The sequence below is a fragment of the Corylus avellana genome, chromosome 4, assembly GCF_965113065.1.
Source record: "Corylus avellana chromosome 4, dhCorAvel1.hap1.2, whole genome shotgun sequence".
Classification (NCBI taxonomy): Eukaryota; Viridiplantae; Streptophyta; class Magnoliopsida; order Fagales; family Betulaceae; genus Corylus; species Corylus avellana.
This window is the reverse complement of record NC_142493.1, coordinates 3,858,849-3,879,434: the sequence shown is the minus strand read 5'-3', so window position 1 is coordinate 3,879,434 and position 20,586 is coordinate 3,858,849. Positions and strand designations below refer to the sequence as shown.

Genomic DNA, 20,586 nt, shown 5'->3' with positions numbered 1-20,586 from the left:
TTGTAATAACATTGTTTTTGTGTTTTATTATCTTTTTCAAAACATGTAATTTATTCAATATTTGATAACAAAAATTATTAAACTTTGTGATCTTACATGACTAAACATCAAGCACAACAATTACATAAAACTGCCAAGGGTTCGAATATATAAATATATATATTGGTACATGTTTTAGCTTTTTTTTCTCCCTAGTCTATCTTAGGTTGCATATGACATTATGATTTTATAGACAAAAAAAATTGATCGTTTAAAATTGCGTTTTTAAAAAATTAAGATTTAAAAACGCAGATTTTACGTGTTTTTAAATCGCAGGTAAGAAAGTATTTTTTTTAAAGCGCACAACTTTAAAAGCTAAATTGCTATTTTAAATGTCAAACTACAATTTTATTTTAAACGCTTAATTACTTTTTTAATTCACACATTTTAAAATTGCAAAGTCAATCAAACAAAACCTTTAATCAAAGATGTTTGGTTCATTGTTTTTGGTGGGTTATTGGACTTCAAAGTTGAGTGGGGTCCTCTCGTCACTCTTCTTCGAATCTGAGTGGAGAGGGACATCACACTCTGACGTCAAAGCGAAGACAAAAAACTCCCGCCAACGACGCGTCATGCCACACATTCAACCAGCAAACGCAGACAGGCCGACCCAAAATACAGCGATCCAATAAATAATTGAGAAATAAATCAAAATAAATAAGAAAAAAAAAAAAAAAAAAAAAAAACCCAAGGGAGAGAGCCTCCTCTCAGTAGCCTCCCGTGATCGAAGAAGGAGATGAAAGGCAAAGCCAAGAGATCTAAAGTAAAGTTAGGGCTTCAAATCGTTGTCATCTTGTGCTTCCTCTTTCTTCTCGCTGGTTTTTTCGGCTCCACTCTTCTCTCTCAGGTATATGTTTGTGCGTGTATCTATATGATTTTTTTTGTGAGATTGTTTTCTGGGGTTGACTGATGGGGTTGACCGCGTTGACAGGGTGTGCCTAGGGTTAGTCCAAGGTTGAGAGGGCGTGAATTGGTCGACGGGGAAGAGGATGAGCTGACGCGGGGTTCGATGCCGCACGGTAGAACTGGAGAGGCTTTTGTTAAATCGATTCCTTTTCAGGTATGCTCGTCTAGGGATTGCCCGCTGTTTCTATCGCTTTTATCGAAGTCTGATTGATTAATATTTTATGCGAGCGATTAATTTTGGGTTAGTGTTGAATTGTTTACTTCTCTCTCTCTCTCTCTCTCTCTCTCTCTTTTTTTTTAAAAAAAAATTCTAACACCGGTTTCGATTATGATTGTGGAATGATCGGATTTGATTAAATGAATGGGTTCGATTTGAATATTTAGTTGAGTTGTTTGGGTGATTATTTAGTTTGGTTTGAATCATTTTCTGGGCATTCACTATTGGACTGCCAAGCACAAGTTTGTAGTCTTGTGAGAGTTCTCTTTAGGCAAATGTGTTAATTGGTGGTGAAGGTTAGCATTGTATTAATGTTACCCTTTCCAACACTAATTGGGAAATGGTCCCTTTTTGTTTAGGCTAGTTTCGATCATGGGACTGGTGGGTTATGGGACGCTTCTGCTGTGAGATTTTGATACCACAATTATTACTCCCAAACCCTAAACAGCCTTAGTAACGATTGTAATATTCTCAGCACATTTTCCCTTCCATCAAACAATGTCAATAACCAACATATCTAACACATAATGAAAAATAACCCAAAATATATCGATATTGATGCTCCATAGTTGAAACTAAAATAAGCCATTCTCCACTACATTCGCCTTAAAGCATTGACATTATCATAAAATTCTCTGAGAGAGTGATAATAAATGCACTGAGTCTGCATCAAAACCAACATGAATACGGTTCACCAAAGCGCATAACAAAACTTCTACATGTGGGCCTCGGGAAACCTCATGAACTTGTACGTAAAACCCTCAACACCTCCAAAGTCTCTAATTCGGGGCAGTTAGCACTTTTAATGCAGTTCTTCTCTCTTTCTTTGAGGTGAAATGGTCTTGACTGTTGAAACTGGCATATTTGGATGAGTTGCTGATTTTTAAAAGACATGTTCAATTTACTTTAGGTGAAAGCCTTGGCCTGATGTTGGGGATTTTCACACTTATCATTTTGGCATGGAATCAGGCATGCCAAGCTTCCGTTTGCTTAGTCCATTGCAGATTGGGGATTTGTTTAAAGCTTTGTGCTGATATCATTGTTAATAAGAAGAGCCTATTAATATATGGATTTTAAGTGTTTGAGATGATTTTAATTAACTTATCATTTTCCATATGGGGGGTTTCTTTGTTTCTATCAAGATTTTGTGGATCACACTAAGAAAAAAAAAGTTTTTGTGGATCACAGTATTTGGCTACTTGGATTCTGACGTTGGCTGCACTTGCATGTAAAGTCTAATTTTATGGATTCTTGTTCTTTTGTGGTTTTTTTAACTTACCCCCTTTCTCTTTTCTCCCCTCTATGGATATTGTTTTTTCTTGCAAACTGTCAGGATTGATATATCCTCCTTGTGGTCTTTCAGATACACTTAAGAAACTTGGGGGGGGGGGGCGCAGGGGTGGTGATGTACTTTAATGGTTGTATGTTACAAATTTTCCTTAGATTTAGTGATATCCAGTTCTTTTGTTTTTTTCTTCTCTTCTCCCGAAACACGCAATTCCAGGTTTCACCTTTTCAGTCATTGATTCACCTCTGTTCATAGGCAAGTACATAAGTTGTCAATCTCGCTCTTATTCTTTCTCATTTGAGGCTCCTGGATGTGACCAAGCAATTCTTTGTTACGAGCCATAAAGTGATTGCAAAGTTACTCATCATCCTGCAAAAGGCGTTTGGGAATTAAGAAGAAACATCTTTGACCAAAGGCTTTTGAACCTGAGCTTAGTTAATCCATAATTCTGAGTTATTGGTAAGAATGTAAGGCAAAGAGGAGGGCTGGCTCAGGTGGTAGAGGGATGGGGTAAAGTAGATCAAATTTGCAAATGGTGTTGTAAGTTGCATAGAGAGAGCGGTCTAATATGGCCCAAAGGCTTGGCTCAGGTAATAAAGGGTTGGGTTGGGCTTGGTCTTGAATTTCAATTTTGGTGGTGAAAGTATAAGTTTATGAGATATACCACAACTTCCAGAAAGCAGACATTAAAAAGAATAGAAACAGAGCACGACTCAAAATGGCAATCCAAATTGGGATATGCTGAAAATGAAGACATCAAATAGGAGATTTTTTTATGACCTCAAGGGGTAGCTTAATCGGTTGAGAACCATGCCTCATGAAATGGAGGTCGCTAGTTTGAATCTCCCCTTATTCTTCTCATTGGGGCAAAAAATTATTTGTAAAGAACAGAAGATTTTTTTGATAAAAAAGCTCTTAAATCTCATATTAGTCAACACTAGGAAGAATTGGTCTGGCAATATTGTTTACGGATCAACTTATTGATATTTCACTATGCTTCTTCTTCTCCCTGTAATTTCATTGTTGGTTTTTCCATTATTTGATGCAGGTTTTAAGTTGGAAACCACGAGCTCTCTACTTCCCAAATTTTGCAACCGCTGAACAATGTGAAACCATAATTAAAATTGCAAAGTCAAACCTTAAACCATCACTTTTGGCTTTGCGAGAGGGGGAAACTGCTGAGAGCACCAAGGGCACTAGGACAAGGTATAACTGTAGATTGCAGATCCTATTTTATTCACTATGTATTATAACATGCTAGATGAATGGGTCTACTATTTTAAGTTCCTAAAAATGATTAATTCGGACATGGGTGGGATGTGGTTTCAAAGAAGCTTTTGTAAGCTTGTATCTTTTTTCTCACTGGCGTGATCCACCCTTTACATCTTCCATGCTCGGTCTTTGTTTGTATGCAATCATTCTTCTTAAATAACATTTTCAAGTGTAGTTGCATAGTTTCTTTACCTGCAGTAGGTATTGAAAGATTTGTATCTGCATCAATTAATTTCCAGAAGTTAGCCTGTCTTTGCATCAAAGATTTATGTATAAATCGACTACCTCAATTTTGTTATATCACCCGGCTACAGCTCAGGAACATTTGTTAGTGCGTCAGAAGATGAAACTGGAGTCTTGGACCTTATTGAGAAAAAAATTGCTCAGGCCACTATGCTTCCTCAAACTCATGGAGAGGTATGTTTTGTTATCAAATTATTGTTTATACAGTTGCCTCACCTAGCCACGCTGTCGAGCACCTTAAGCCATGTCAGTTGGGCACCTTGGCTAAGGCAAGGCTACGAGGCATTTGCCCCACTCAAATAATGGCACTTCTGTTTGATTTACTTAATGATCTAAATATTGGCAGCCCTTTTACTCAGTTAAACAAAGGGTTTTTTTTAGTGTTATTTTGACTTAAGTCTTTACTGGAGTAGAAGAAACAAAAAATGAGAATGAAACAATGAATAAGAAAGAACTCTCAATTTCTTTCATTATTTTGGGTTTTGGGGGAAGCAATTGGCTAGATCTCAGACATGATTGCTAGCTGAGCCCAGGAGACCTGTAGTCAAACCCTCAATTTTTTTTGTCTCTCTCAAAAGCATATTTTTACTATTGTTCTCTTTCTTATCCTGTTATCCTGTTTCTTCACTTTTTAGGCAAAGCAACAGTAGTTAACTACTTCCCTAGCACCTAAGCTATTTGGGGCTGGTTGCCTTGGGGGGTGTCTTTTGGCCTGGAGCACCTTGGTCATACTGACAATCACTTAATAACGTTAAGCTGGTAACTTAATGAAGCTAGCTAGCATAGCAAGTCGTATCACCTACATTTTCTCTTGAAGGTGTCTACAGACTAGTCGAGCCTGTTTTGGGTTGTTTGGTTGTTCTGCTGCTAGGAGATCATATATGTGTTTTTTTGAGAATTAATTCATTTTATTAGATAGGGCACAGGGGCACATCAAAAATTTTAAATAGTAACCTTTCATTACTAGTAAATTTTAAATGATTCTGAGTAATATGGGCATATCTTAATGTTGCAGTCATTCAATATATTGCGGTATGAACTTGGGCAGAAGTATGATTCTCATTATGATGCATTCAACCCAGCTGAGTATGGCCCACAACAGAGCCAAAGGGTAAACATCTCCATCATGGTGTTGTTTATTTATTCACTGCTTTGTATTACTGCTTGTTTGATTGAAAGAACAATGGCAAGTTTTGAATGCTGTCCTTCATTGCTCCACATTGGGATCTTGATCCCACACTTTCATATCCTCGATTAGAAATTGTCATTTCGCTACTTTTGAGCCTAAATAAACAGCCCAGCACCCAAAGGAACACTATATATATATATATATATATTTTAAGAAAATTCCCATTCTTTTTTAACTCTACCCATTGGATTAGTCGCTTATCAAATTGCAGAATTCTGTTAAACAATTTGAAGTAGGATTCAATGGTTTATGGTTGTAGTCAAATGACATGTCATGTTCATAATCTGCGAAACTTATTTGCAAAGATGGTTGCCAATGTTTAGTTTTAGAATCATCTGTTATGCTTGTGCTTTCTTTCACCTTCTCTTAGCATCTATGGAGTAAATGCATTTATATTAAATGCCCGATTTTTCATATTACATTTATTTACTTGATCTAGGAAATCAATAGTAGAAATATGCAACAGAAAAGTCAGCCTATACACTGGATAGACCATCATTGAGCAAATTTCCAAACAAGGGTTCAAGTGATAAAGGAAGCTAGAGACATCATTTCTTATGACGTCTCTGCTAGCTAATCTCATGGAGATCTGTCTCATGAAAAATTAGTTTTAAGCAGGCATCTCAAAATGTTCTTTCAGTTTATTTTGATCTCGAAAAGTGTTTTCATCAGCATCTGGTTGTGTATGATTTAAAAGATTTGATTGAAATGAATTTCTACTCATCCCTTACTTTTCTTTAGTATTTTAGTGGCCAACAAGTTTCTTCTCGTCATCACTTTGGACTCTCTGGCATTGTCTGATGGCCAGATACATCTTTTTACTAGCCTTGTTTATTTTTATGGATTTTATGATAGGATTTGTATTTTCAGAAATTATTTGTAGATCCTTTTCGCTATTTCATCATTATCTACATGTGCTGAATACTCTCTTCCAGGTGGAAGTGTCAGTAGGCTCATGATTCATGTTCTCGTACTCAATTTTGCAGATTGCTTCCTTCTTGTTGTATTTATCCACTGTAGAAGAAGGCGGAGAAACCATGTTTCCTTTTGAGGTAGATAAGGAAATTTCATGTTTTTATCTTATTTGTCTTTTATAAAACCATTAAATCTGTTGTAATATGGTCATCCTGCTTTTTTGATTTCAGAATGGCTCGAATATAGGTACGAGCTATGATTACAAAAAGTGCATAGGTTTAAAAGTGAAGCCACGGCAAGGGGATGGGCTTCTATTTTATTCAGTGTTTCCAAATGGCACAATTGATCGGGTAATTCTTCTTTTAAAATTGCACTCAATGCCCTTCCTGTTCCTCTAAACATGAAGACTTGAGTTTTCAAAAATTTATCAGAGAGACTCATAAAACATACTTTTGGATCTCTAAAAATTGTTTTATGCACATTGTAAAAGTTCTCTTTCCCTTTTAACCTTTCTCTCTTCCTATCTAGCAATTGCTAGCTCTTCACATTTTTATTATTCTGTTGAAACTCTCCAGCACGAACTAGCTTGCTATAGGGTACTAATGGCCTGTTTGGAATTGAAGAACCATTTGGGGCTGGGATAGGCCTTTTATTTATATTAATTTTTGCCAAGAGGCTGGAATATTCATTGCAACACCTTTGATCTTCTCTTTTTCTCCTTTTTCCTTTTCTTGTCTTCGATTTGTAAAATATGAATCTAAGACCTACACCAACCCGCCCGGCACGTCTACCAAATGAGCCAAGTCCTGGGAGCTTGTTACTTTTGTGGTTTGTTTTCTTATCTTTAGTGTTTAAAAATATATGCAGACATCTCTTCATGGAAGCTGTCCAGTGATCAAAGGAGAGAAATGGGTGGCTACAAAGTGGATTAGAGATCAAGAACAAGAGGACTAGGCATTATTTTGTGCAGCATTCATTTTTGCCCAGACTGTTCATCATCAGAATGCCCATTTTGATCATGACTTTATCATCATCAAAATCAAGAGGACTTTTTCAACTATTTTCTTGTAGAGAGCGACAATTCCATTGCCCATTGGTGTACAGTTTAGATGAATACAGATGTCAAAATGGGGGACATGCCACTCAAGAAAGAAACGAGACTTTCAAATGTCTAATTGTATTTTCTTAGTTTTCTACTCTCTCATGGGTCTCATTCATTAAATCACTTGTGATTTTGTGGAATGTTGGGTTTATTTCAAAATACATTCTAAAAAAGAGGAAGTACAAAGATAATTCCTGACCTAAAAACTTAAAATCGATTTTGCAAAATGAAAATTTTGGTATTGCCCTTTTGCTGGGAAACGTTGGCAAATTGCAACGGCTCGAGCCCAAAATCAAGGCCCCAGTAATCCCAATTCCCTTCACTATTATCCCTTGTAAATTTGAGCAATTGTGTGAAATGAATTGCAAAGAATATGTCATTATTCTTTGAATTTTCAAGAGTAATATTATTGAACACGGTTTTTCTTTAAATTGGATTTTTCCAACTCAATCTATTAAATTGATATGTGCATGTGATTTCATATGCATTTTTAATCCCCCCATGCATGCAAGTGAGAATAACCCTTTTAAGTCCCCTTTTCTCCCTCTCCCGCTTCGATTAGAAAAAAAAAAAAAAAAAAAAATGGAGAGAGAGAGAGAGAGAGAGAATAACCCTTTTAGGACCGGGACTGGAAAAAAAATTCTAACCCAATTTAGAGGAAAAAATTAGGGATAACTTCAGAAAACCCCCCTGAAGTTCCAGCCGATTTGAAAAGACCCCCCTGAATTTCCAAAACTCTCATTTAAGCCCTCTGAACTTCCATTTTCTCTCACTTTGGACCCCTTTAACATTAAACTACGTCGTTTTGAATGTTTTATACCCATTTTACCCTTCCCCAAAACTACGTCGTTTTGTGTCCTAACATTACCCAGCCTAAAACGACGTCGTTTTAGGCATTAATTTTTATTTTTTTTTAAAAAGAAAAAATTAAAAATTTTAAAAAAAAAAAATTAAAAAAAAAATTAAAAAAAAAAAAAAGAAAAAAACTGGGGTGGCTTCAGCCACCCCCTTGGCCAAAATGGGGTGGCCGAACCACCCCATTTTTGGCCAAGGGGGTGGCAGAGCCACCCCCTGGACGGTCTGGGGGTGGCCGGACCACCCCCTTGGCCATGGGGGTGGTCCGGCCACCCTCAAAAGGGTTTAAAAAAAAAAAAAAAAAAAAAAAAAAACGGGGGGGGGCGGGGGGGGTGCATATGGGGTGGCCGGACCACCCCCAAGGGGCTGGGGGTGGTTTCGGCCACCCCATACGGCCGGTATGGGGTGGCCGAAACCACCCCAGCCCCTTGGGGGTGGTCCGGCCACCCCCAAAAACACCCCATCCCTTTTTTTTTTTTTTTTTTTTTTGGGGCCAAGGGGGTGGCCGGACCACCCCCTTGGCCATGGGGGTGGCTCGACCACCCCCAGATCGGCCAGGGGGTGGCTGTAGCCACCCCCTTGGCCAAAAATGGGGTGGTCCGGCCACCCCATTTTGGCCAAGCCACCCCCGTTTTTTTTTTTTTTTATTTTTTTTTATTTTTTTTTATTTTTTTTTATTATATATATATTTTACTTTTTTTAATTTAAAAAAAAAAAAAAATTATGCTTAAAACGACGTCGTTTTGGGCTGGATATGTGTTGTGATTTTAGGACACAAAACGACATAGTTTTGAGGAAGGGTAAAATGGGTATAAAACATCCAAAACGACGTAGTTTAATGTTAAAGGGGTCCAAAGTGAGAGAAAACCAAAGTTCAGGGGGTCTAAGTGAGAGCTTTGAAAATTCAGGGGGGTCTTTTCAAATCGGCTGGAACTTCAGGGGGGTTTTCTGAAGTTATCCCAAAAAATTATTAAATATAAGAGAAATGACTTATTTTCTCCCCGCGCATTCCCCATCCTCCCAATTTTCACAATTATCATAAAAGTTATTAAAATCTCAACCAATTACTATTTTATAAATGTTTCCATTTTTTGTACTTCCAAATATGAGTAATGTTATATATCACATTTTTATCTCACAACTATCCCACAATGTAGACGTGATAGTTTTAAACTAACTCTTGATTTTTTTATTTTTTATTTTTAATAAAGACCGAATTAGTTGAAATCACCACATCAACATTATAGGATAATTGTCATGTGTAATAAAAATGTAATTTCTAAAATTACTCTTAAACTATTATTCCTATCAAAACTCAACTAAAATATTATTATTTACACACTCTCACATCAACACTTACTCGTAAACCCTCTACCTGTCATATTTTTAAAATTACAATTAAATTTGAGATAAATCACTATTAAATTTTAGTATAATTATAATTTAAAAAATCAAGAAAGGAGTGAAAATTTTATCAAAAACATTTTAATTTATACCGAGGACCGTCAGCGGTTAAGTACTCCACGTGACGTTCTCGTCTACAGGGCCACAGGCTATACGTCGACGCACAGGATCACTGCCCTCCATAAAGGACCGTTGCGGCACAGACGCCTTGTAACGGCTACTTTCCATTTAAAAAAAACAAAGAAAGAAATAAAGAAAAACCCAACAGACGCATCCTTAACTCAAAAACTCTCTTCTGAAATCCCTATCTCGAATTCTACATTCCACAATATTTCCGATATCAATCTCCGACACTTTTCTCTAAACTTCTTTGCGTATCGGATATTTCGTTCTTCTCAAATCTGATCGGACCATGGATCTCGGCTGCTTGGACTTGTGCTGCATCTCTGTGTCGGACAAGCAAGGCACCGAGGCTACCCTTGCCAGTTCGGAGAGCCGAGAAGATACCGCCACAGCGAGTTCGAAGATCGGCAAGGTAAGAGTTTTTTTTTCATTTTCAATATCAAGAAAATTTAAATCTTTATTTCCTTCTAGGTTTTGATTTCTTTTTCAGTTTCTGGATTTTCACCTGTTTGGACTTAAGAGTGAATTCAGATACATATATATACATTAATACATACATGCACGCTTATATCATGAAAAATTGGCTGAAATTCAGTGAGTTTAAAAATTTTACCAAAAATAACAGTTTTGGATTGTGTTGGGTTTCTGTATGGATTTCATGGAATTCAATTCACTTCCATTTGATCTTTATTTTTTGGTTGTATAATTGAATTTCAATATTGCATCATTGCATGGTTGAATTCCAATGTTGTCGGTGTTTCTTCCATAAAATTGGATATAGGTTAACTTTTTTTGTCTTCTTTTGAATGCTAATGAATTCAAGATCTTCAATTGCCTTGAGGAAAAAGGTGTATAATGGAACAGATACAGACATGTCCACATCTTTATAGGCACGCCATGAATGTTGTTAGATTATTGCTTTTTGACTCTGGAGATTGATGAAGATTTGAATTGGCTTTCCTGGTTTATTAGTTGTTTTATATGTTCAAATTAAACGACTATTTGAGTGCTTGTAGTCCTAAGAAAAGTGTGGCATGTTACAAGTTAGTGTTTACAAGTCCATTTCTGCTTGGATATAGCCTCTGAATAAAGAAAAGGACTGCCTCCTTTCCATTGTTTCATCTATACAAGGGGATTGTGTTAGGATTAGGTTGTTTTAAAATTTAGATTAGATTAGTTAGGATTAATATAATCATTGGAGTTCTTATCAATGAAGGTGTTATTTTATTGTAGCTTATTTAAAGATAATTTTGTTAATGAAGGAAGGGAGAGAAAGTATTTGGAAATTTGTGGTATTCGCCCTTCCCAAGTGGATTCTTTTGGTCTCTCCTAACCCGAAATGAGCTATAATTGTTTCACTCAAATCCAATTTCGTTTGCAATTCAATCCCAATCACCCTTCATAAACACAAGAACCTAATTGGCAGTATGTTACAAATAATTGTGTATCTTAAGGAAAGTACATAGTAATTTGGTAGCACCGTGTCTGAACTCTCTTTAGTCTTTAACATAATGATGATTCATATTGGTCATATTCGGGTACACCAAATCAAGGATATTCCTGGGATGTCCCATAATCTATATTTTGGATGTCCAAAAATGGTCAATCTTCTAGCAGTTAGGATAAATAAATCTTCACTTGTGAATGTTATATTCGCTTGAAGAGTTGCTTGCCATTTTGTACTGTAGTGATCCAACTTTTGGATATTTGTGGTTGACATTCCATCGAGTTCTTCCCAATAGGCTAGTACTATGTTGGTGGTTATGGTGAGAGAGGAAAGCTCAGTGGAAAGCAGCTTAATGCATAAAATGATTCAATCATTCGGGCTAGTCAATGCCAAAAGTCTTATGATGGCCTTACACTAGACTCATAGTGCAAATTTCAGACATTTGAAGATTGAGCATGTATTGGTTGATCTTGTATGCAGAATTTTGTAATCGCATGAAATGCCTTGTCTTAGTCGAGATTATTTATTTATTTATCCATTTTGGTTGAGTCTAACAAATTATTTTAAAAAAGGAAAGAAAAAAAAAACTTTATGAGTATCCTCATTTTCTGTTTGAATGGTGCAGAATAAATCGCCAAAAGAGACTGCGCAATCAACATCGAATATTCTTAACAAATTTACATCACAAATCAAGAAGCCTTCTCACCGTAAAAGTTCTCCTCTCAACTGGTTCCCGCGCACAAAAGTGGACTCGTACTTAAAAAGAAAAATAAAAATGCTGCAGGTTGTGCACATATGATTTACTCTTCTGGCTGGATTAATTTTGTTTTAACCAAAAAAATACTTATATATCTACTTATTTTCAGGAAGTGGACGGCATGAATTTAACACTTGATGAGACCCTAGGTGATGCTAATCCACATTACTCAAGAGTTCTGAGAGAAAAGATGGCAGCTAGAGAAGCTGCACACAAGGCAATGGAAGCTCGAAAAGCTGCTCTGGTTGAAGCATCTTGGTGTCGAATACTACGAGCAGCCAGGTAATCTTTGCATACAAGATAAGATGTGTATATTTTGATACTTGGTTTTCCATAGCACTTAATCTTTGATTTATCATCTCAGGATCCAAAATAAAGATGCTGAAGCCCAGTTGCTGAAAGCTGAGAAGTCAGCAGCTGCAGCTTTTGAAGCAGCCACATCCATAGGAGTTATCATGTATGACATACCAAATTGCCCTCGGAAGCCTTGTCAAATAGAGACATCCTCAGTTAATGGAGGAGGATCTGCTAAACATAAAGTTACGGCATCTTTCGAAACTGCATTTGAGGTAGATATAGAAGTAGCTGCAGCAGTCAAAATTGCATTAATTAGGCTTGCAAATTGTGCTACTTTTAATAAAGACGAATTTGAAGAACTGCTGCGAAAAATCAGTCAGAACCCAGATACAGGTGAAAATAATCGGGAATTAGCAGAGTTTTCTTCGGAATGTGAATCAGAGTCCGAGTCAGAACTTGAAACTGCATCTTTAAAAGATGATTTTAGCTGTCAAGAGTTTGACTGTAATCTGCCAGCTCCAGATATGAGACAGAGGAAAAACAGGAAAAGGCTGTCTTTTGAAAGGTTTAATACAACAAAGCTCGTGGAGATGATGCTTGAGAGGCTCAGATGTTTGCAAGAAGATGAACTTTCTTCTCTCGCCACTATAGTTGCAACTTGTGGTTTAAATGCTGCCTTGGCTGAAGTAACAAATAGCAAGGCGCACGATTCAACTGCTTATAGCTCCAATCCAGCACCTAATCTTCCGCGAAGAATGTCTTCTATGGGAGCAGGAAACCATGAGGTTTCCATGGATGGGCATACCAGAAGGAAGCAAGTTGAGTCAGAACTCCCAAGTCTTGACAAGTTTTTGGTTAAGCACATGACCAAACTGGAAAAAGAGGTATGGGAAGCAAAAAATAGCAGAAATAATGAGTCTGGAGAAGGAACTGGGAAGAATTCTGATAGAACTGCTGTTGGCGAGGTCAATTTAGATAATGATGTAGCTGTATCCGAGACCATTCCAGACTTTGGTAGTATTCTTTTGAAGCATTCCAGTAAGCTTGAGAAAGAGATTGAAGAGGCAAAGAAGAGATCAGGAAGAGAATTTGAAACGGATTATAAGAAGTTGCACAATGATAGATCTTCATCTGAAGCTGTTCCTGATCTGGGAACAATACTAATTAAGCACTGTTCAAAACTTGAAAAGGAAATTGAAGAGACCAAAAAGAATAATGGAAAAGCATTTGAGATGAATGGCAAAAAATTTGGAAGAGTGCAAAATGGGGATGTTGGTCACACAGAAGAAGATGTTCCTGAAGTCCCCAGCTTAGAGAAGTTCCTAGTGAAACGTGTCTCTAGACTTGAAAAGGAGGTCCAAGAAGCAAAGAACAGAAGAAAAAATGAACCACGTAAAGGGGGCAGAGTCACTAACATGAAGACAAAATTTGATGCATCTGCTTCAGATGCACAACTGGAAAAAACTACATATTCTGATGGAGGAGCAGAGCAAAAGGAAAACATTGACTCAAATAATCAAAAGGAATGTACTGGGGATACAGGTGAGTCTCCATTGCAGATTGGACAGGTGAATCTGAATGCTGGAGATGTGAAGATTGAAACTGAAGATCAGATGGAAGATAGCTCAGACAAGATCTTGGTCAAGCCATTGCACAAGTTGGAAGGGGAAAAAATACAGGCCTTGCCATTGGGAAGCAATTATGGAAGTCATCGACACCAAAAGAAACAGGCAGGAAACAGTGTTACAGACTGTGAGAGCTTGGATAAAATTTTAGTAAAGCATGTTTCCAGACTGGAGAAAGAGAAGATGAGGTTCAGTTCAAAGGAGGAAATGGTGAAGGTGAAGAAGTCATGTGAAACAAAAGTGCAATCGCACTTGATGAATCCAGAAGGTGGTCTGGACCAAATTTTGGTTAAACACAAATCAAGACTTGAGAGAGAAAAGCTAACTGCAGCTCAGCAACCAGATGACCAGATTAAGCACTCTAAGGTTCGTAGAGAAGCAAGGGAGAGAGAGTTGCAAGAAGCATGGGGAGGCTTAAGTTTAGGGAACTCAATGAAGTCAAGTGAAACAAAAGTGCAACAATCGCACATGAATCAAGAAGGTGGTCTGGACCAAATTTTGGTTAAACACAAATCAACACTTGAGAGAGAAAAGCTAGCTGCAGCTCAGCAACCAGATGACCAGATTAGGCACTCTATGGCTCGTAGAGAAGCAAGGGAGAGAGAGTTACAAGAAGCATGGGGAGGCTTAAGTTTAGGGAACTCCATGAAGCCCCATCTCTCGAAATTGGAACAAGATAAGGTAGGTCCTTTCATTCTTTCTCAACGAAATGCTTGCAATTCTTTGCATATTTTTTCCTCCTGATATTTATTTTCTTGGTTCCCCCTTAAATTATTTTTTATTCTCTTCATTTTGTGTAGGCTGCTTGGATAAAAGCTGAGGAAGAGGAAAGGAAAGAAGCTATCAAGGACATGTAGCTGTTTTTGAATCAATTTCATATTAGTCACTCTCTTCATTATATTCATTCTTCAGTGATCAACTTGTAAAGTAGGATTTCTTTTTTCTTTTTTTATTTTCTTTTCAATGATCTGTGTTGAAACTTCTTAATGAATGCTGAAAGGGACTTCCTCATATCATTACAACATATGTTCGGAAGAGTTATATAAGAATGGAAGAGAACCTTCATTGAAATTGAGTGTGTTTTGCCTCATATAAGCAGGGTGATTTGCCTCATAAGAGACATGTGCATGTGATGCTTTCACTGTTATGAGTTGAATCAAGATCATTGACAACAGCATTGCTCACACCAACTTTGTGTGGACTATTTTGGTTAAATTGGTGATTCAGGAAACCCTAGTAAACAGGGATTTTCCGATGTGCGTATAAAGAAACAAAATTGGTAAGCGAATTGAATCAAAAAAACCAATATGCATTTACACTTGTCTCTGTCAAATTAATATACATTTTAGAGATCAAAAAAATAAAGACTAGACTTAACCAACAAAATACTTGCTGCTCTCTGACATGCCCAGAAAATACATTACGGCACTGCTGCCTCCAAACCGATACTCCTGACGAGAGCCAGAGGAGGCGGATGGCGCCGAATCTGTCGAGGAGAACGAACACCAACCAGGCGGTGGCAAGGAAGCAGATGGGCTCAGCGATTGCTCTGAATTCTGATCACTGGGCGTGGGCGTAAAAGAGCACCAACCCAGAGATTGCTCTGAATTCTGATCACCGGGCGTAAAAGAGCACCAACCCAGAGGAGGCAAGGAAGCAGATGAACCCAGAGATTGCTCTGAATTCTGATCACTAGGCGTAAAGGAGCACCAACCCGGCGGCAGCCCATAACTGGACGGGCTTAAAGGGCTTTTCGGAGATGCTTGCGGCTCAGGAGTCTTCCCATTCCCATAGATGGGCCTAGAAACAAAAGGATGGTTCAGAAGCATCTCGGCCGTCCACCTCTCACGGGGGTCCATTGCAAAACACTTTCTCAGAAAGTCCTTCCCATCCTCGGAGAGCCCTTCAGGTATTCCCGGCGACTGTTGGGCAATCGCAAGCCGGAGTTTCCGGGCGTTCAGATTTCGATACTTCCACAAAGCAGGCTTCCCGGTAACCATCTCAACCAGAATACAACCCAGCGACCATATGTCCAACGGCGCCCCAATTTCACCAAAAGCAACTGACTCCGGCGACATGTAGTAAGGGGTGCCCCGAAACCTGAACCTCCAAAATCCCATCTCTTCTTTGTAGTCTTGGCCTTCCCTGGCAAGCCCAAAGTCGGCGATCTTGAGCGAATCACCTCCTTCGCCGGGAAAGACCAAGATATTACTGGGTTTGAGATCGCAGTGCACCATACCCTTTCCATGCACAGAACAGAGACCCCGGAGAATCATGCGCAAATAGCGGCGCATGTCCCGCTCGCACAAACCCGACTCTTTCTTGATCAAATCTTCAAGAGTACCTCCCGCCGCATATTCAAGAAACAGATTGTAGAGTCCAGGACCGTCTTCGACGGTGAGTGAACTCCCAAGGCAGGAAACAATACCCGGACAACCGCGCAGTTGCGCCAACACTCTTTCCTCCAACTGGAGGGAGAACGACTTCGCAATAGGGCACGTCTTGACGGCGATCGGTGTAGCCGTGGGGTCACTGAGTTCGACCAAGAACACCGTGCCGTACGTTCCCTTGCCAAGAACCCGCCGCCTTTTCCACATCGCCATGAAATCCGAACAATCACGGAAACACAGAGATTTTGGGAGTGGAGGAGAGTGAAAAAAAGTGAAATATTATTTGTTGCGTCTAAGGTTTTAAGAGCAAGCCCCGAAACCTGGCGGGCAAGCTTTGACAGCTGCTTACTTATCCGAATTTCAAAAGAAAAAGAAAAAAGAAAAAAGAAAAAAACGGTATTGGCCGGCGGCTCCTTCGCTACCGGGTGCAACGCTGCTTCGTTCCGGAGAGGTGGGCCCGACGCTTTAACGGTAATTTTTGTTCTCAGTGTTCAAGTCGGTTTAGGAAATATTGGTACGTGACGTCAGCACGGAATAGAGGTTTTTAAAAAACTTTTTTCGCAGTGGGATAAGTGGATAAACTCTTCCTTTTTTTAAAAAAAAAAAAAAGCCTATAATTCTGCAAATTTGAATAGGCCTATAATTTTTACTCTAATTAAAATAGACATGTTCGCACAAGTAGGGGAAAAAGATTCGAATTAGTAATTTTTGCTTTATTAAATGTTGTCTCAGTCGACTGAACTAAAAAAAAAAAATTTATATTCGCAGCCCACACTTTGGGACTTCTATTGTTAGATTAGCACCTTTTATCTTTTGAAGTTCTTTTTCTTTTTTGGGTTTCATTTTTTTAGAAATTAATTTAGTTGTTAGGTTTTTAATTTCAACAATTAGATTTTTTTTTTTTTTTATAATTTCAAATAGGTTATTATGTTGGCTTATCCTTTGACCTATCATTTTGTCAACTAATTAATTAATGTCATGTGGCTCTTGTTTGATATGTTATGTGTCAATTATATATGCTGCATTTTTATCTCACAATGCTTCGTCCCAATTTACCCTTATTATTTTTATTTTACAATGATTAATCTAAAAGTACAGTGAGATTGGCATATTGTGATATTCTGGAATAATTATTGGATAAAAATAAAGTTTATAGCATTACTTAACACAATTACTTCAAATTTAAAAAGTATCATAATAATAAAATGAGTAAAGTCCACTAAACTCCCTCAAATTAGCACCCTAATAACAATCTACTTTTCAAACTATCAATTGCGACAATTTATTTCCAAAACAATGATAATGTACCCCAAATTTTTTTTAAAATGAAGAAATTACCCTTACTAAAAAAAACAAAAATACTATAAAAAAAAAATCAAATTTATAAGGGTATTTTTGTCTTATTAAAAATTCTATAGGGTAATTTCATTATTTTACTAGCATTGTGGGGGTACATTGTCATTATTTTGATAGTTTTGAGGGTAAATTTTGGTAATTGATAATTTAGAAGATAAATTATCATTGTGATAGTAGTTTGAAGGAGTTAAGTGGACTTTACCCTAAAAAAAAAAAATATTAAAAGACATTCATTCCCTATTTCATCTTTTATCTATTGTCATACCATAAATGAGTGAAATTATTATTAAATTTGTAGATGAATTCCACAATTCTATAGTGAATTTGCAAAAAGACAACGCTACTAGCAGATGGCGTGTCAAACAAGACTCATGTACCATTAATTAATTATTTTGAAGAAAACTAAAGTAGAAAAATGGGTGGCTCAGGCAGCAGAAATTGAGTAGTACTGAAGTGTGAGGAGGTTACGCAGTCCCAAAATAAGGGAGGAGGCCCAGGAGGGTCCCACCCCATTCATGCCTATTCAACAAACCCACCCCATGGTGGGTTTGGGGGTGGTCATGGGGCGGCAGCCTCACAGCTTGCCACCTCTTCAAGTTTTTTATTTTAAATTTGATTTTTTTAATTAAATTAATAAAAAGATACTAAAATAATAAGTCTCTGAGTTAACCTTCTAAAATTTTTAAATCCCTAAGTTTTTTTTTTTTTTGAAAATTTACTCATTGAGTCAATAGAAATAACAATAAAATCTTTGCCGTCAAAAATTTTTAACAGCCGTTAATAAAATTCAAAACGCATCATTTCACCTCATTAAAATATTAATTTTTTACTAATTTAATTTTTTTTTTTAAATCTAAAAATAAAATAAAAAATAAATGAAGGGGTGGCAAAGCCACCGCCCAACCTCTATGGGCCACCCCAAACCACCCATGGGTGGTTTGGGCCACCCCTTCAATTTTTTTATTTTTTATTTTTTTAGATTTATTTTAAAATTAAATTAATACAAAATTAATATTTTAATGATGTGAAACGATGCGTTTTGAATTTGACTAATGACTGTTAAAAATTTTTTACGCTAGGGATTTTATTGTCATTTCTATTGACGCAATGAGTAAATTTTCGAAAAAATAATAATAAAAAAAACTTAGGGATTTAAAAATTTTGGAGGGTTAACTCATTGACTTATTATACAAATACCCTAAAAAAATTAATATTTTAAAGTGAGGTGGCAAAACAGTGAGTTTTGAGATTGAATGACGAATGTTTAAACATTTGGAAGAAAATGCAACAGAAGGGCTTATGACATCTTTTCGATTGACTTAGGTAGAGATATATATATTAAAAAAAAAAAAAAACGGTTGGAAAAAACAGGTAACCGAGGTGCTCGCTTCCGGTTACCAGTTTTGGGGGTTTAAAATACCCAATTATAACCGGTACATATAATAATAATAAAAATAATAATAATATTTAAATTATATATATATTGAATTTAGTATATTTATTATTATATGTTTATTATTATTTTTTTACTCTAGGGTTCACAAAATTCGTAAATCACTTCTCTAGCTCTCTTCTCTTCTTCATTTATTCTATGTAGATGAGATTTGTAATTGGACCGGTTGATATATCATATAATGTAGTCTATGTAAATGTAGTTTAATCTCATGTATTATGTAGTCATTTTAAGACTAATTATTATTATTATTATTTTTAAAATGGCACAAAATGGTTAAATTGAGCCCAAAAATTAGGCCTAATACCTAAAATAAGCCCAAAATACATAATAATAATAATAATAATTAAAAAAACTGGTTACCTGTCTAAGTAACTGGGTACCAACCAAAACCGGCCGGTTATTGTATAATCGGTTAACCAGGCACCCGGTTTCGGTTTTCAAAAATAAAAAATTGGGTACCCAATTCCGGTTGCTAGTTTTGGCTAATAACCTAGAATCGAGACTAGGTTTTCACCCCTAGACTCAAGGACTTTAAAAAAAAAAAAAGTCCATGATCTTTTTTATTTTCACGTGTTGACTCAATGATTTATTATAGACTTTTCCTATATTTATTCAAGTAATAAATTTGATTTTTTCTTTTTATTTATTAGGGATAAATGTAAAATTGGTCCATGTGATTGGCTTAATTTACAAATTACTACATGTGGTTTAAAAAATAATTCATAGGTCCATAAGGTAGGCCAAAATAACATTTTACTCTCTGAACTCATTTTCCGTTAAATGACTTAACGGAAACTGTTACATTGTCACATCACACCTAATAAAAAAAAGATACGTGTTATTTTTTATTTATGCTTTTTTAAAAAATGACAAATAAGTTTTTCTACGTCATTTTGAGACTCCAGCACACACTTCACGTCAAATTAAATAAATCTAATTCCTCTATATCCCTTGTGCCGCTGTCTTCTTCATATTTCCCAACAATTCTTGTCGTTGTCTTCATCTGCGTTTTCGATTAAGACTTACATCCATACATGAATATTCCTACAAGTACAAGCACCATCTTACACATGCACACTAATGGACAAAACATGCCCCCACAAAAGAAAAAAACAATTGCATACCTTAAAAAAGAGATCACTTTTTAAAAGATACAGTTTGCTTTTTAAAGCCACAATCTTCCAACATTATTTAACACAAACTAGAAAACATTTGCCATAGAACAAAAACAAAAAAACCAGACACACAAATAGGGAGAGATTGTTTCCATAGAAGCACTGCAAAAAAACGCAGATGCCCAAATCTTAAATGGAGATGAAGACAACCGCAAGAATCGATGGAGAAGATTAAGCCGAATGCGGCACAGGAAATATAGAGAGATTAGATTTATTTAATTTGATTGTGTTGAAGCTTAAAAATGACGTGGAAAAGCTTATTTGTTATTTTTAAAAACATAAACAAAAAAGAATACGTGTCTTATTTTTATTGGATGTGATGTGACAATGTAACGATTTCTGTTAAGCCATTTAACGAAAAATGAGTTCAGTGAGTAAAATGTTATTTTGACCTACCCTAAGGACCAATAAATTATTTTTTAAATCACATGAAGTGATTTATAAATTAGGCCAACCGACCAATTTTACATTTATCCATAGTTATTATTTACCTTCTTACTAGCACCTACCCACCCACCCACCTTGGTTCT

General features: G+C 36.7%; 3 protein-coding genes across 3 annotated transcripts; 2 read left to right on the top strand and 1 right to left on the bottom strand.

Moving 5' to 3' along the window:
* Positions 1-694: 694 nt before the first annotated feature.
* LOC132178679 (2-oxoglutarate (2OG) and Fe(II)-dependent oxygenase superfamily protein) lies at positions 695-7,311 on the top strand. The gene is made up of 8 exons (XM_059591172.2): positions 695-886; positions 971-1,099; positions 3,499-3,656; positions 4,037-4,139; positions 4,981-5,076; positions 6,141-6,206; positions 6,300-6,419; positions 6,937-7,311. The coding sequence occupies exons 1-8, from the start codon at positions 776-778 to the stop codon at positions 7,021-7,023; spliced, it is 870 nt and encodes a 289-aa protein (XP_059447155.1). The 5' UTR covers positions 695-775; the 3' UTR covers positions 7,024-7,311.
* Positions 7,312-9,703: 2,392 nt separating this feature from the next.
* LOC132177473 (myosin-2 heavy chain-like protein) lies at positions 9,704-14,725 on the top strand. The gene is made up of 5 exons (XM_059589810.2): positions 9,704-9,965; positions 11,626-11,784; positions 11,867-12,039; positions 12,122-14,360; positions 14,480-14,725. The coding sequence occupies exons 1-5, from the start codon at positions 9,843-9,845 to the stop codon at positions 14,534-14,536; spliced, it is 2,751 nt and encodes a 916-aa protein (XP_059445793.2). The 5' UTR covers positions 9,704-9,842; the 3' UTR covers positions 14,537-14,725.
* A 282-nt stretch (positions 14,726-15,007) lies between these two features.
* LOC132177867 (mitogen-activated protein kinase kinase kinase 20) lies at positions 15,008-16,374 on the bottom strand. The gene has a single exon (XM_088516064.1). It carries the CDS (start codon positions 16,280-16,282, stop codon positions 15,053-15,055), a length of 1,230 nt encoding a protein of 409 aa, XP_088372190.1. The 5' UTR covers positions 16,283-16,374; the 3' UTR covers positions 15,008-15,052.
* Positions 16,375-20,586: the final 4,212 nt, after the last annotated feature.

Coding starts and splice junctions, on each gene's coding strand:
- LOC132178679 (XM_059591172.2), top strand. CDS start 776: ATGAAAGGCAAAGCCAAGAGATCTAAAGTAAAGTTAGGGCTTCAAATC. Junction 3,657..4,036: donor ACCAAGGGCACTAGGACAAG/GTATAACTGTAG, acceptor ACCCGGCTACAG/CTCAGGAACATTTGTTAGTG. Junction 5,077..6,140: donor GCCCACAACAGAGCCAAAGG/GTAAACATCTCC, acceptor TCAATTTTGCAG/ATTGCTTCCTTCTTGTTGTA.
- LOC132177473 (XM_059589810.2), top strand. CDS start 9,843: ATGGATCTCGGCTGCTTGGACTTGTGCTGCATCTCTGTGTCGGACAAG. Junction 9,966..11,625: donor CGAGTTCGAAGATCGGCAAG/GTAAGAGTTTTT, acceptor TGAATGGTGCAG/AATAAATCGCCAAAAGAGAC. Junction 14,361..14,479: donor CGAAATTGGAACAAGATAAG/GTAGGTCCTTTC, acceptor CATTTTGTGTAG/GCTGCTTGGATAAAAGCTGA.
- LOC132177867 (XM_088516064.1), bottom strand. CDS start 16,282: ATGGCGATGTGGAAAAGGCGGCGGGTTCTTGGCAAGGGAACGTACGGC.